The sequence below is a fragment of the Ambystoma mexicanum genome, chromosome 3p (assembly GCF_040938575.1).
Source record: "Ambystoma mexicanum isolate Mex_15411 chromosome 3p, UKY_AmexF1_1, whole genome shotgun sequence".
Classification (NCBI taxonomy): domain Eukaryota; kingdom Metazoa; phylum Chordata; class Amphibia; order Caudata; family Ambystomatidae; genus Ambystoma; species Ambystoma mexicanum.
The window spans coordinates 1206032386-1206049698 of NC_090925.1; the positions used below are offsets into that span (position 1 = coordinate 1206032386).

At 46.0% G+C, this 17313-nt stretch overlaps 1 protein-coding gene across 1 annotated transcript in view; it reads right to left on the reverse strand.

The window, feature by feature from the left end:
* Positions 1-17313, reverse strand: part of COL23A1 (collagen type XXIII alpha 1 chain) — a 395547-nt gene that overhangs the window by 32325 nt on the left and 345909 nt on the right. Inside the window, exons 20-23 of the mRNA XM_069652640.1 lie at positions 15916-15978; positions 15777-15830; positions 14154-14180; positions 5346-5399 (exon numbers count right to left, since the gene is read on the reverse strand). Of these exons, the coding sequence (XP_069508741.1) occupies positions 5346-5399; positions 14154-14180; positions 15777-15830; positions 15916-15978 (198 nt within the window). The remainder of the gene's footprint in view (positions 1-5345; positions 5400-14153; positions 14181-15776; positions 15831-15915; positions 15979-17313) is intronic.

Genomic DNA, 17313 nt, shown 5'->3' on the forward strand with positions numbered 1-17313 from the left:
TGAATAAGAACTAAATGCACAAATTGAGGGAAACTAGGCAGATTCACGAGGTGAGCAACACATGACCATCCGGGCAAGAAGAGGCACAGGTCCACACCTACGCCTGGCTGTCGCTCAGACACAGATATCACAACTTTTCCTGACAAGAAGATACAGTTTCGAGGCCATCCACAGCCAACTAATTGACACATAGCCACTAAAGTAATGACTGATTGAAGTGAGGCCGGGTGAATCGTAGGGCACCCTGTACCTGGCTGACCATTTTGCGTGCTGCTAAGTAAAATGGAGATTTATGCATGGGGTTCAAGCCAACCCAATCACGATTGACCAAATAATCTAGGGTCCTATAGATAGAAGAACCAATGGGACATTGTACTCTTAGTGACATCTTCAAGAGTAATGTTAGAAGGAAGGGCTTAGACGCCCACCTGATAGTGTTTCTCCAATCCTCTCACTCCGTTACCATATACAGATATAGTACCTATAGTAAAGTTACCTTTTCCTAACCAATAGAATTGCATGTTAACTTTTGAGTGTTACACGTCAATGATGATGAGTTTTGGTTATAAATGTTACTGTTTGTATGAAGTTTGCTGGAGTTGAAGCGAGACGGACTATCGCATCACTGTTGATTTCCATGTTACCCCGTTTTTTGTACTTGTCATTAAACAGACTCCCCTTTGCCAAACCATTGAGTTGTCCTTATTGATTGGTGTTGGAGTAATATACCTGCACCCCCATCCATCTCAAAGGTGCAGCTATCTTGTCTTAAAATACTGTGGAGCAAACCCTGACTCTATGTGCCAGCCGGGGTCTCTCCCTAAACCAAGGCCCAAATGGCGCAATCCTCAACACACACAAATATGAGGCCATGCAGTACCCTGCAGATCCATAGCTAATCCACAGGCTTAGATGACCATACTGAAAGATCTGCACACCCACAAATCACTTAATCCGGAAAACAGTTTGACAATCTCATGGAACGCCCACCACACACACACACACATCCCAACCCCACCCCCCAAAGAAAAACAGACTCAAATCATTGCCTGAAACACATGCTCTGAGACCACCCCTGGGGTTCTGGCACATTATCCAAGTTCATGCACTTACAAATACAATATGTGGTGTATACAACCCATTTTCATAAGTATGAGGGCAATGCTTGGTGACTTGTTGATGCTTGTCAGAATTCTTGAATCCTTTAATGGTGGGTGTTTATTTGCTTGTATAACTTTTTACTTAATGAGACCCATATTCATCCAGTAAGACATCACTGCTCACACACACACACACACACACACACACACACAAAATGACTGCACCCTAATGGGCCGAACCCACGGATAACTCACTGACTTAGTTACCCTGATCCACAAACCCACAATCACCTATCATGGGAAATGCACACATACATGTGGTGTAGAGGAATGGCTGTGAGAGTGTCACGACGTAGCACATCATGACGCGAGGGAAGAAATAAGGGATCGCGCTACCCACCAAAATGGGACAGCGTGAGTGACCCTACAGCCTGTTGTGTGCATGTTTAATTCGCTCCTCAGCTCGGTCACTCCTGCACACTGCCGGGCCTCAGAAACTCATCACATTGGCGACAAAGGTGCCGGGGGCCAGTCCCGTGCCCGTCGAACACGTGTGCAGCCCCCTAACAGGTGGTAACCTTCGGAGCAAGTGCCCTGCTCTGGCCCTGCCCCCTAGCCACTGGGCACTGGCAGACACAAAACCCGTGGCCAGTGCCCAGTAAAAAGAGCAATGAACATAGTGCATAGAGCGCGAAACACCGCCTGAAGGCAAAAGCTGGCCCTGTCACATCCAGAAGGCTGGGCTACACCCAAGATCAGGGGAAAGCCACCGGCAAGGCCCACAGCAACCCCGCACACCAAGCAAGTGTTAGAACAGCCAAGTAAGTAGCGAAAGGTGCACGATGTAGAGAAGCCAGGCCCTGCACCACCTGTGCCCCTGGCAGGTGCATGCCGGAGTGCACAGTAAGCCGAGTCAACCGACATTACGTCAATTGAGAAGGAAGGAGTGCATATTCCCCATGCGAGAGAGCGAATCAGTGAGCCTGTTCAATTCGTGGCACATATTTAACTGAGAGAACATTCAACAAGGGTGCTCCACAGCAGCCCCAGCAGGACCCCTGCCACGCTAGACACAGCAGCTGCGACGAACAGTGAACAAGGTACTGTAAGAGGACAAGGACTTGGCTAACTAAAGCAAGATGTCGGATAGGCAGAAGTCGCTGCCCGCCAGCTGGCACGCGCCCAGGTATCCGGGGAACCATGCAGTCAGCAAGGAGCACGCGCAGGAAGGAGCATGTGGCAAGATTTATCGCAAGGCTCGTTCATAATGCCTTTTGACCATATGCGGAAGGTGCCGCCCTTCAGTGGGAGCTGCGGCTGCCGCAATTTGAGCTCCACCTAAAATCAAGGAAAATAACAGCAAAGAGAAACACACTCTGCTCATGCTGAACCTGGGAGCTCTAGCCCTGAGGCTATTGAACACCCTGCAGAACAGGGGTCAGGAAGACGATTATCAAGCAGCTGGAACAGCGCTAAATGGAAAATTCAGGCCTCAACTAAATCCCAACTATGAAAGATTCCAGCTAAGCTCAGTGAGACAGCGCCGTCCAAATTCATCCATGACTTCCACACAAAAATCCGGGAACTAGCGAACGGATGCGAGTTTCCCAATGAAGAGTGCTCAGTGAGACAAGTCATTGATGGCAACTCATCCGAGAAAATCAGGAGAGACATTCTATCGGAGACAAATCTGCCCCTCAAACAAATCCTGCAGATGGGGCGCCAAAGAGAAAGAACAGACTCCCAAGTAGCAGCTATGGAGGCAGCAACAAGCCGTCTGCCGATTGACACAGAACAGCCAGCTGCCAATATCGCTGCGGATGAAGCCAAGGCATGCCCCTGTGTGAAAACTCCTGCTCTACCAATCCGCCCACCACAAACACAACGATCTTGTAAATAGTGCGGCGGAGCGTGGCACAGAGAAGAACCATGCCCAGCCATCAGCGCAACATTCTGGAAATGTAGAACGTTAAACCATTTTGCCTCAGTCTGCCTTAGCTCCAAGCCATGGCGTGATCCCCAACGGTCACCCTTGAGGGAGAACCAGAAAACAAGATCATGCTACCAGACAAACCGTAGAGAGAAAGGCGAGAACTGTGAGGCGTGATAAAAGTACCAGCGGAAGAGACAGTGAAGCGAGTGAGTTGTCGGAGGAAGGGTCGTCCGTAGAGTGACACTCCAAACACTGGAAGAAATGAAGCGAATGTGTACACCTCATTTCAGAGGTGTAGTCACACAAAGGCAGCAAAAAAACAAAAACGCAGGCTTAAACCAACATGCACTGTGCTAGTGAATAGCACACCAACAAAGGTAGTCATTGACACAGGGCCACCGTTAACATCATACCAGTGAGCAAATTCAAGTCAAACAGGCCACCTGTACAATGCAGGGCGTCCAGCTCTATGCCAATGGCAGCAAGGTGCCCCTCCCCCTAAAAGGTCATATAAAGCTAACGTTGCCCACAACGGGGAAGAATGCTGAACTAGATTCTGCGTCGTAGAAGCCAGCATTGAAATTCTACTAAGCTGCAGAACAGTGGAAAAGCTGAAGCTAATCCATTTTGTGTTTCGGCTGCAACAACTGGCCCTTCGACAAACTGCTGGCCAAACATGCAAACCTATTCAAAGGAATTGGCTGTCTAAAAGAGTGAACAGTCACGCTCCACATCAACCCCACCATAGAGCCAAAGACGGTCTGGCACAGGAGAGTCCCCTTTCACATACAGCCGGCAGTGGAAACAGAGCTTAAGAAGCTGGAAGACCTGCGCATCATCGAGATAACATCAGGGCCTACCCCACGGGTCTCCCCAATGGTTGTTTTCAAAGAAACCAAAACAACCAAACGAGATTCTAATATATATCGACATGAGGCTCCCTAACCAAGCAATTGGATGTTAATGACATACAACACCCACCATCAACGAGCTGATTGTCGACTTAACTGGAGCAAAGGTGTTCAGCAAGTCAGACCTCCTTTCTGGCTACCACCAAATCCGGCTAGCCAAGAAGTGTAGGTACATAACAACTCTTTCATCAGACTTGGGGCTCCGGGGGTACCACATTGTCATTTCGCCAGTGGCCGAGGTCTTTCAAAACGAGTACTGCAGGACACGCCACCAATGTCAGCAATGACATTCTCGTGTACAGTACATCCGAAGAGGAACACAGCGCACAGCTAGCTGCAGTACTAACAAGGCCGGAGGAGCCAGGGTTGACCTTACATGCTGAAAAATGTGAATTCAGCAAGCCAGAGGTGTTATTCTTTGGCTATGATTTCAATGCGAACAGTTACCCCGACCCAACCGCAAACAGTTGCAGATGTCAAAAATGATGAGCCACCAACCACATCAACAGAGGTCCAAAATTTCGTGGGGATGGCCACATACTACAGCAGGTTTATACCCGACCTAGCAACAGTCACGGCCCGCTCTGAGAGCTGACGAAGAAAAGTACACCATGGACGTTATAACAGAAGCATGCTGATGCATTCCAGCGGATCAAAGGCTCCCTGACAACTAACACCACAATGGCGTTTTTCAAAAGAACCCATAAAACGTAGCTGCTAGTGGACGCCATTCCCGTGGGGCTGGGAGCTGTTCTCACACAAACGGACCAGGAGGGGACCACGCACCCCATCGCGTTTGCCACTAGGACGCTGAACATGAAATCTATCAATAACTAAAATACATGTATTGGTAACCAAAGAACGGAATATGGCTGGTGACTAATGTGTGCACATTTCTCTGCAATATTGGTGTTCCAACTATATACTATTTGTTCCGTACGTTCTTCTGAATAGACTGGAAATAAGAATGGTCCATCAGACAATATGGATTGCACTAATATTTGAGATTTTATTCCTATAGATCTACATGACATATAGCACTTCTTTGTAAACAGGTTTTGCAAGTACACATTATTAAAAACAATTATATTTTGACTCAAAATAACCAGACATATAAGTTACATGTCTTTATAACGAGATATGGTGAATGATTATATATCTAAACATTTTATATTGAATGTATTTTTGGGGGTGGGTCCCCCAAAACCCCCATTTCCGACCCCTAAAAACCCACCCCAACCATTTCCAAAAATATTTAACCCGTTACCCCACCCATAAATGCATACACTGTAAAACATTTTGATATAACATATTAGATAAATATATGATCTTTCAATAGAACATTTTCGATATAAACACTGTATAATTAAAAAAATGTGCAGCTTTCAATTGATACTGTACCTTTTCAGATCTTTCTCCTCTGTCTCCTTTTTCCCCTCGGAGGCCTGGGAAACCCTGTGTGTGAGAATTTAATGTCAGCTAAGCAGAGCAATTTTCAAATGTCGTGCATTCAAACTATATTTCAGATGACCATTTCTAAATACATTTTCAACGAAAACACAGATTCACTTAAGGAATCGAAGGTGGTGATGTGACTCGAGGAACTCATAATAAAAGCTTGCAAAAACGTACAGGTTATACAAGTGATGGAGCGTTTCAGAGATCTAGTTTAGAGAGATGGGGTGCGAGAGACAGGGGGTTAGGGGCCAACTGGAGAAATGGCCGGTGAAACGAATGAAGTCACTCGGGCACCCGGGACAAAGGGGAAGGGGTTCGAGATGGGACATGACCTGCGGACAAGAAGGGAAGCACCACAGAAGTGCTGACAAGGTAAGAGGGGGTGGGAGAGATGACACAGTCGGTGTAGTGGGGAGATATCAACTGTAACACCATTAGAGAGATCGTGTGCATACCAGTGGTCGAAGTGTGTGAAAAGAATTAGTGGGACTATGTTCCCTGCTGGCCTGCACCCACTCCACACAAATCCCATTGCCACACCCCCTGCCATTAAAACCCCCAAACACCTGCCATTTAAGGGAATGCTCAGTGCAGCGCACTGAAGTGAAAGTTTCAACTCCTTCCTACACTTTTATTTAAAAGGTTAACCATTCGGGAACGTTTTCTTTTTAAAATAAAACTATTGGAACAGAAAAACAAAAAACAAAAAAAGTAGAGGAGCAGCGCTCCCACCCACTTTGACCACTGGTGTACACACTGATCTGAGAGGGCAATAAGGCATTACATCTGCTGCGTGTGCAACTGCCCTTTATTCCCATGTAATACTGGGGAGCAGATCCCACAGGTATGTTACATGGGGTGTGAGTTCAGACAGTCTTATTGCCACATACTTCTCTCTGCATCTATTCATTAAGAAAAGCCAACCCCTACTCTTCTTTCATTAAGTAACATACACAACAATATATTGTACTCAGACTATATACTGGGATATAGTCTGGTCTTCTCTTTAGGTCTTGACTCTTAACCAGGTTTGAACTGGCCTTGAGTGTAATACGGCAGTACCCAAAGGGCTGGCGGAGAGAGGCAGATGTACACATCATCTACAGAGCCCGCCCCCTCACATCCGTCATATTGGAGGAACAGCAAAAAAACACTGTGCATGACACCTGGTATCATCTCAATACCACATAGAAGATATGACAGACGTTATGTGCTTAGACAACCGTATCAAATGCACCATCAAACCGACGTACTAGAAGGAAGTCTGCAGACGCCACTGAATATAGAAGAGCTATAAGTGAAGTCTGACAAGTATAAAGTGACGTCATGAAGAGAAGAGATGAAGGCGCACTGAAATGATATACAAATATTTAAAGAATGAAGATGTGACTGAAGTGACAAAGTGAACATATATGCGAATACAAAGAAATCATATACACTGAGAAGATAAGTGAGAAGAGATGCAGTAGATGAATATACACATAACAACAAGGTAGATAAGACATATACAAGCTTGCTAAATGAAGAAAATACAACACAGGTAAAGCAGCCATGTTGAGAAAATGGACGTCAGCTTCGTATAATAGTAAGTGAGAAGTCTGAAGGAGAAAACCAAAGACTGCAGAGCTAACAGGCACTGGATTACAAATTTGTGCAAGAACAAATCATATTTGTTTGGCTTGAGATCAAGGATGCCGCAGCAAAAGGCAACTGCAAGGCTTGGACGTAGTCAAAGAGGATAAGCCATGTACACAGGACATATTTCTTTTGGATTAAGCAAAGGAGTGAACATTTGTTAGCGCCAAGTATTGTACAATTAAAGACATGGAAAGCACATGCAAGATCGAGCAGCCAAGTCTCCAGAGGCAGAGGAGAGTCATAGCACCTAATATAATTGAATCAAATAGCACTAAATACAAGGGAACAATGGACAAATCATGGCCTCCTCACATGTGGTGCAAGACCAGAAAACGAGGCCTATTCATAAAGCTCCAGACAAAGATAGCAATGCACCTCCACTCCCTTTAAAGTACAGAGTAAGAGAACAGTCAGCAAGGTCAACTTCAAAGAAGCAGCCTTGACTTAAGGCCTAGCTGATGAGAGATAGTAGGCTAAATGGCCAAGCAGACAGTTGTCAGACGTTGTTCCCCACAGCTGGGTTTCGTTTTGCTTACGTGATGCTAACAAGCTGAATGTCCAAGGTTGGAAGAGAGTGCCAATCAATCATGAGGGCCTATGTAATGGTGGACTATACATTGTTGCAGAACCAATCCGCTGTTGTTATTCTGTTATTATCTGTATTATACATAGTCAGAGGTGGTTCAAGCTGTGCCTACTTGATAGGGGGCCGCCAATGATGTTACTAACACCTAAAGGTACTATAGGTATATATGTTCCCTTAACCAATCCTTCCGCCTGATAGTTTTTACTATTTGTCATGCAGGTTGACGTCATAGCTGATGTACATTGAGGTATAAAGCCTTTTTGAGTAATTGAAATGCCTTGAGTGTGTGAGCTGCGATTTGGTTTGCTCGCCAGGTTTCCCTACTTTATTGAACAGATAATAAAGTAGTATTTTGCCATATTCTTTGAGTCTGTCTGTTTATTTGGTCCTGAGATCAGTTATTGTGGTAATCCCATCTGGCAATTGTAACACTCCAGGTGTTACTGCACACCGGACGCCCCAGGCCAGAGTGAGCTCGTTTTGTGAGCCAATATGTGCCTATTTGATGACTTTACTGCACAGCTAGCTTCGACACTAGTTGATCAATGTTATCAGGAGTGGACGGGCCAATAGGGAACTCTGGAAATGTCCCTGTAGGCCTCTGCACCCGGTTCCTCTTTTTATGTGGTATTTCGAAAATTTCCCATCGGAAAGGGGTTGAGATCGTTGAAAATGTGTAATATGGGGTGACTTCGAAAATTCTTTCCAGGGCCTCTTTTGGTTCCCAACCCACCCTGAACGTTATTTGTTCACTGTGCTTTAAAAAGCTATAATTTGACACACATTTCCCAAAAATGTTTCACAAGAAACTTCTCAGCCAGCTGAAAAAAAAACATTTGTGATTTGGGAATGCAGTACACTTTTGTTGGGTGCCCGAGTCTATTTTGTGTCCCAGTTTCACCATGCTCTTAACTTCTCTCACTGGGCGGCCATTATTTAACAGGGTAAATTCAGCCCTGTTCTTAGCACAGATATCCCACCCTCTCTCATCACCTGCTTTATCCAGGTCCTCCTTGAACACTGCCTGTGATGCATAGCTGCCTGAGAGGAGCATAATAGGGGTTAAGCAGTCTGCTCCTTACTCCAAAAAGTGGAATCCCATCCACCATCACAGCTTGCACGCTTGACTATTGAATTCCATAGAAGGTGGGCATTTTGAAATAGGCTAAATATGGCGATGGCCTGAGCATAAAGATCCTACCATCTTCCCTCACCTGCATCATCCAAGCCCTCCATAAGTGCTGCAGAACAACTTGTGAGAAGCAGAAGAGGCTGATCAGCCTGCTCCCCCAATCCAACAACGGAAATCCCAGCCACCCTGACACCGCCTAATCCCTGTATGGTGATGGCCATCCAATGATTCTCACATTAGGCAAGCCCTAGGCCTCACATCGCTTGGTGTCAGAGTGAAGAGAAAGTTCTGTTTGGTCCTGGTAGATGCTACGACCACCCATTCTGCCCTATTGCCCCTCCATCCAGTTTCACATCCATGCAGAACTACCATGCGAGGCAGACGTCCTATGCCTATACCACCTGCATTTTTAAATTTAATTTTTTGGTCGCCAATGACCCTGAGACCCTAGGTTTTTTTAAATAGTTTTTTGGGTCAACTAGAACCCTGTGCTTGCATTTTATGGCTCTCTAGTACCCCGTGGCCCCCCTACAAGATCGCTAATTGCCCCCTGCCTACCATGCTCTCGCCAATCCGACTTCCTCCTTACTATTTTTGCTCTTTCTATCTCTCTTGCTCTCTCATTCGCTGTCCTCCATGGCTTCCACTAACTGTCACCTTACCTCCATCCCCCCTGCTCACCTCTCCCCATCTTCCCATCCCAATCCTTCACTCTCCTCCCAATCTCCACTCAGGAGACTCTGCTCCTCTACATCCCACTGACTCATCCTCATCTTCTCTAGATGCCTCCTTTCATCTTCCCCAGCGCCTACTTCCTCTACCTCTTACCCCACCCTACTGACCTCACGCTAGGATTTTGGACATTCCCATCTTTCTGAAAATACTCCTTTTTCACCAATCATTTTAATTCCAGTCACCCCAAATTCTCAATGAGCGCCATCATGGAAACTTGGATTTCCCCCATGAGACAGCCACCCTGGAAGCCCTTCACAGTGACTTTCTATCTTTCGCTTTTCCCTGGCTCACCAAAAACAGTTTTTGTGTTGGTCTCCTGATCAACAAGGACACTCCTCCTTGGAGCATATCTCGATCCACCTCTTCACTCCCACCCTCTTACAATCCCCTTCATCTACTGCCCACTGGGCACACTCAATCGCTTCTCTGATATTAACCTCTTACTCAAAATGTTCCCAGCAGATGTCCCTGCCATCATTATGGATGACCCCAACCAGGGGTGTTGCTAGGTCTGGAAAAGACCAGGGGCTTAGCTAATGTCGGGGCTGGCAGGATTCGGGGCTAGCTAGCCTTTTGGTTGTAGTCCCTGAGCTTCTATACGGGGCTACAACCAAAAGACCCGGGGCTATAGCCCCCTCAGCCCTCCCCTCTAGCAACGCCTCTGACCCCAACCACTCCAATGTGTCTAAGGTCCAACAGCTCCAACTTGACTCCACTTCCCCATACAATTCACTAGTTAACCTACATAACCTTCCAACCCACGGCAACTCTTTCAATCTCATATTCCTATTTTCCGCGCTGGTCTGCTCTGCTCACACAATTGGCCATTTCCTCATTCATTTCACAATCTCTATTCCTCCACCCCTCTCCTATCCCCTTCCTCAGCTTATCACCAAACGTAAATTCAAGCCTGAATGTGTGGGCCCATACCTCGAGCAAGTCAACATTAACATCAGAGATCTCTTACCTCTACATGCTCATTGATCTTGCCTTTACAAAATTCAACTTTGCAGTATCCACCACCTTCAGTGATCACTACACTGCCCGCTCCTCTACCCCAACCCACCCATGCCCTCAATCATGGATCTCGCCAGCTGTTCAGGACAAATATGCATGACTGCTTATGCCACTGGTGGGATGACCGATCCTGCTCTCTCCTTGCTGCCTACAAAGTCTCTGTACTAATCCAGACTACAGCTCTCAACAAATCAAAGCCATTTTATCACAGAAATCTTGTTCCCTCGCTCTATGCCAACACCCTCACAAATGATCAATGACGTGATGCTTTCCCCACCTAAGAATCACTCTGTTTCCTTCTCTCTGCAGGTGGCCTTGCCTCACACTTCTCCAGTACAATGACCAAAATACAGGACACCCTGTCCACCCTTCTGTCTCTCCCAGCCCTTCCTCATTTTCCTTTCCTCCCATCTTCTTCACACCCTCCTCTCAACCCCACTTCTCCCCCACTCAACTTCTACTCATCCTTCATTCTACCAACCCATCCGTTGATCCAGTTGACTCATTTGAACATGAAAATAGTAAGCAACTTGAAACTGTCACCTCTACTCACCTCTCCGACTTATTCAACCTCTTTCTCTCCTGCAAGCCTCTGACACTGAGAGTCACCCTGCGAACTCTCCCCTCGAAATCCCGGCAGAGTTGGAGGATCTCGAGAGTCAGCAGTGCCTCTGTTATTTGGGCGAGTATCAACATCTCCCCTTAACTGGGAGCGCGCTAAGGAGCGCAGACTGCAGCAGAGGTGTGCCCTGATGAGACATGTACAATGAGAGTGCCACCGCTGCTGGCTTGGGGCCAAAAAAAGAAAGCTGTGAGTGGGCCCCACACCCAGATGACCTGTGGCCCAGCTGCCTTTTGGCAGGTGATGACAAGAAGGCATGCGAGCCGTGTAAACTGCCTTATCGCTGACCTGCACCACATCCGTTCTGATGCAGTGGGCGGTTGGTCAGTGCAGTGAGTGATACACACGTCTTTGAGGAGTCTTGTGCAGGTGGGAATCAGATGGGCCTGCAGCAGAGGCAAACTAGAGCGGAAAATAGAATACACAATCTCGGTCTCCGTGGCCTGGGGTAAGGTTGCGGCGCAAGTACGAATGGACCTAATAGCCACGTGTATTATACCCTTGCAGTGTTAGGTCACTAAATACACAACAAGGAAGTTGTTGCTATGCATCTCCTGCAACCGGGTATCAGTCAACCCGCCATATAGAGGAGTATATTGACCGCTCGCCCATTCTTTGGCACTTTCCCAAAGCCCCAGTGCTAGATCTGGGCACTAGAATAATGTGACCCTATGGAACAGCACTCTACACCGCACTCTACACCTTTGGGACCCAATAATGTTGCAACCAACGGATGTATTAGTTGTCTAGCTAAGCCATGGACATCTAAACTGACTGCATTTTATGACCAGATGAATTGGTACGGTGGAGCCATGATATCTATGTCAGGATGCAAGGAGACAGATTCCCTATTCGGAGCTCCTGGTAGAAGGAAGGCAGGGAAAGTCTCTACTTTGTGGTTGCATTTGTACAAAGTGAAAGTGAAGTAATATGGAGAACCCAGTACGGATAGCCCCAGGCAAATGTGGTGTTTTTCTCTCACCGCTAATTTGAAGTTTGCTTTACAGACCTCAGTCCAAGATGCAATGGCCCATGTACAACTCTCCAACTCCTCCCCCCGCCCCTCCGCTTTGGAGGCTTTGGCATGTAGCAGACTCGTGTTTGCATTGTCTGTAGTAGTGTAGTTTGCCTGATATATTTTTCAGCGCGTCCGGAGGGGGTTGCTGCATAGAGTTCAACCCTACTAGCAGGTAGCAATGGTTAACTCCCTGTGGAGAAAGTACATCTGGATTACATCAACCATCTTCCACTGGATGGATCGACCCTACCGCGTGTGCAACTCCTGAAATACTGAGGCCAGCCTTGTCCCTGAATCCACCACCAACCCCACTTTCCCCTCCCCCATCCCTTTCTCCCTAAACTCCTCTTCCTCCCCAATGGCTCACAAACTTGGGGTTTTCTTTCAGTGTCCCTAAACTCTCCGGTTCACCATGTCTGCTGCCCCTGGAGCCAGACTCAACATCTTAAACATTAGAAACATCTGCCCACACCTCATGCATCATTCTACCCCTGAAATAAAACACGTATCTCTACTCTTAAGCTCGGCAGACTGGACAATTGCACACGCCTGCTTCTTTATCTACCCCTTTGCCCTTGTGCTCAGATCAACAAAGTATTCTACTTTGCCACATGCACAATTTTCAACATTCCCAGATCCTCTGCCAGCTCTATCACCAGCACGATATTTGATGGCTCTCCATGCAAAATTGCTCTTATGGTAAACTTGTGCTACACTTCTAAAAAAACCACCCATGGTATTGCTACCTCACTGACATATCAGTACTCTCCCACGCAAACACTTTGCTCCTCTCCCACGCGAACACTTTGCTCCTTGTCTCTTAACAACCTAGAAGTTCCCTGCCCCTTCTGTGCTCTTCACGCTTTTGCTCCTTTCCCCTACTTGCCCCCCTCCTCCGGAATGTGCCGCCCCAGACATCAAAGTGGTCTCTTCAAAGAAACTCTGCAAAACGATCCTTGCATGCTCCCTGCTAGTGATGGGAGGAGTCCCCAAAAGCCTTCCAACCTCCTGCGCAAAGCAAGCTATCCACGCCAACTGTCCGACCCACCTGCCCTCAATACCACTCTATGCAATCTGTAAATGTGTAAACACTGGTCTCAGGCTGTCAAAATTAAATTATGCGTATGTCCTGCCAGACCCTGTCTCTGGTATAGGCTCCCACGCTTACCCTTTCACCACTTGGTATACGTCACTCAGTCAAACAATGCTCTTATGTTGAGGGACCCTTACCCTAGGACTGCCTTCACCCTCTGTTATTACCTATTTTCCAAGTCAATTAAACCAAAAAAGGAACACACGTCCTTGAAAAGTCACTTCTCCCCTCTCTTCCTGCATTATACAATAACATTGATACCTATGGGCACGCCAGCAGCAAAGCAAGAAGCAATTTAGGATCTCATGTAAAAACATTTAGACGGCTCCACTTGTATCCCTCCGAGCTGGGTCGTAACCCACCTTTGTTTTCCTGCAACTTTGGATGTTGACTGCACCTGAGAGATTTCTAACTCAGGTGAGTAGTAGATTGGGCCCTGTCACCAACTCTCATCTCCCACCCTTGTGTCTTCTCATTTTAGTGATGGAAGCCGCGGTTGCCATTCCAGTTTTGATTGTCATGAATGCAAATCTGAAGGACATTTTTCCTGTACGAGTATTACCTCTTAACTCGCTTCGCTGTGGTCCTTCACTTTTGCAAATATACTTACCTTTCCCCCCTCTCTCTGGTATTTGACAATAATACGGATCCACATGGAGAAACTAACACTAAAGTGGAAAGTACATTAACAGTTTAGGGAAAACAACCCATACAGTAGTGCTTAGAAGAAAGCATACCACTGCCCCAATACTCAATCACCCATTGAAGGAACACAATTAATGTATTGTTTGACAGATATGTGATGTTTAAATAAAGACATACATTAACTTGTTTGGCATTATTCAAGGAACATTTTGCATCCACGAAATGCTTCTTTAAAACATAACATTAAACTGTCTTTAATACTCACATCTAGTCCGGGTTCACCTTGTTTCCCCTGAAGTCAAGGAAAGAAATATGGTATATTTTTGCTGTAGCACTGTACTTATACCACAACCACATCAGGTAATCCTTTTTTACGTTGTCAGCCTACTAAATGTACCACACCAAAGTACCCACCACCCTTGTTGGCTGTCTATTTCAATAATCTCCCCTGCAAAGCGAGGAACTGCACAACAACACCACTAAACCCTACCTATCCGCTCCCAACCGCTTGGCCATAGCGAGAGCAACTATAGGCGCTAAACTCAATTATTGCAACGCTCTCTTAGCTGGCACCTCCGCCAAGAACATTCATAGACTGCAAACCACACAAAACAATGCCCCAAGAGCCGCGTTGAGCATCCCAAGAAGAGACCATATATCCCATGGCAGACTTGAAGCACGGTGGCTACAGGTCAAAGACCGCATCACACTGAAAATCCTTACCATCACACACAGATGCATTAACAACACTGCTCCCACCTACTTATCCGAAGGTATATCAAGAACCACTTCCACTCGCCCCACCAGAGCTCACTACACCAACCAACTACACATACCGTGCATCAAGAGAGCCACAGCTGGAGGTCTAGGCTTCCCTGCCACCCTTAGAGCTGAAACCTCCATCTCAGTCTTGCGCAACAACCTCAAGATCACTTTCCTCAACGAGTAATGCGACTTCCTACCTTATTCCTGTCATGTATATTGTAATATAAACACAAATGCAATATAACTATATTGTAAATTTGTATATATATTGTATCACTGCTCAAGCTCATTATGTAACATACGCATGATGCATACTCTGTAACTAAGCATTATACTGTAACAAGTGCCATGATGTCCTCGGGCTGTTGTGCGCTATATAAATACGAATAAGACAAAACAAAGAAACAACTACTCCCAGCCGCAAAATAGCTGTGAACCTGTGTGCAAACTGAAGGATGCACTCAATGCCGTCCCTGTCCACTGACATCACAATACAACACTGAGCTGGTGGTCTTTGGTAATGTGACCCATTCACAGCAATAGGTGGGATGTTTGTTCATTTTGGATGCTCTACATGCGACTTCTAATGCAACTCCCAGGATGATCAATATTCCCACTTTACCCCTGTGATTCTCTCTAAGCACTTTATAAACTAGATGCTGACAGAACCACTGGGCCTCCTTATAAGTTTGCCGGCCCGGGAACTACGCTACCGGTAAGCTTGCCTGTATCGTAGTTCCCGGACCGGCAAACTACCAGTTGTGCTTGTGGGTGCCGTTCTGCCCGCCAGGTCGGACCTGGCGGGCAGAAAGGCACCCACGAGCACAGCATGTTGAATGCACCGGCACCGTTATAAACGGTGCCGTTGCATCCGACCTCCCCATTCCCATACAGCCCCATGGGGGCGAATGGTAATGGGGAGCATCTTTTTTTCCGGCGCCCGCAAATGGGCAAATACCGGGTCCGGCGGGGCCGGAATGCCCCAGTAATTGCCCATTCGCGGGCACCGGAAATTTTCGGAAGTTTGCCAGCAACCTGCCGGTTTTACCGGCACGGCTACCGCCAAACTTATAATGAGGCCCACTGCGTTGAATAACATGGCATGCATGCACAGATAAAATACCTTGTCTCCTTTGGCGCCCGGTAATCCGGTAAGTCCTATGGAACCAGGCAGGCCCTAGAAGTACAATAAAGAAATCACACATTTTTAAAATATAAGAATACGATTTTCCAGTTTGCTCAGTATCCTAATTTCCACTTACCGGTGGACCAGTGTAGCCTTTCTCACCACTGTCGCCCTTGTCTCCCTTAGCGCCATCATTCCCCTGAAAAGGATTAAGGACATTTAGACAGGAAAATGCTACAGGTGACTGCCAAATGTGCTTCAGAAAGGGAGCCTTTATTGGGCACCATTGTTTTCAGTAGAGGGCAAGCCGGAAACAGGGATAATTTAACAGTGTGCATTCATGGAAAGTCGCAGACTGACTACGCAGGCCATGCCAATCAAAGACGTTCCGTACAGGAAATGGTTTACTATAATGTGTTGCACACGGAAGGAATTAAGCCACTAGTTTATGATCTAGAATGATCGTATAATAATAAAACCATAAAACAAATTCCCTTTCAAGCATGGTGCAAATTAAAAATATTAGTGACACACCACGTTACTAAATGTATTTTACAATAATGCACCGTGCACATACATATTTTACCGCTTTCAAACAATAAAGTTTGGAATCTTGGGATGACAATTTAGGAAAACAAGTAGTGGCATTCTGGGTAAGATCCCATTTTATGTGGAGAGCTTTCTAAACCCAACAGGCAAATCAGGGCAGATGTCTGTGTACCGGATTCTGTCACTGTTGGATTAGTCAAGTTTATAAACTGTTTGTAGATAAGCCATTCTCAATGACTTGCAACATCACCAACTTTCACTCTTCAGCCAGCACTATTGAGTCACTCATATACCCAGTTGTAAGAGATCACCCATGACCCATCTTGTGTTACTCAGAGCCAATTTTCCCAAAGCTTTAGTGGAATGCGAGACACCTCTGGCCAAAATCGACAGACTTCCAATCTCATTCATCGGCTGCCTTAATCATGTTGATATTATTATGATATCTACGTTTCTCTCTATTTTTTTTTACTGTATTTTTGCTAAAACAAAGTTTCAACCTTAACAAAAAACATTAATACAAAAATGTCTTTATTTAATTAAAAGAATGAGAATTAAATGAGGTAAAAATCCTCAGAGAGAATGTCAATATACTACAACAAATAAATAATTAAAACAAAATTAATCTCAAATTACATTTCATCCAATTTCAGGTATTTTAACATTCCCAAATGCAAAAAAAAAAAGAAAAAGAGGTGATGGCTGGAAGGTTTGGAATTAATCATAACCTCTGGCATTGCTCTGGGCAACCCTCCAGACCATAGTTCCTTACCTGCCAAGCCATTATAAAAATGGAAAGACCATATGCAAATCAGGCTTGGTCCCACCCCAAAAAGGACAGTCTAGCCCAAACGGCTTGGTCACATCCCTTCTGCGCGAGACCACAAGTCTAGGAGATTGTAGCCACAGTTTTATATGGTATTTCTCGTATACCCGAGTGCCCATTGATGGAAATCCGTGGGCTTTGGATCTTGAAGTCCTATTG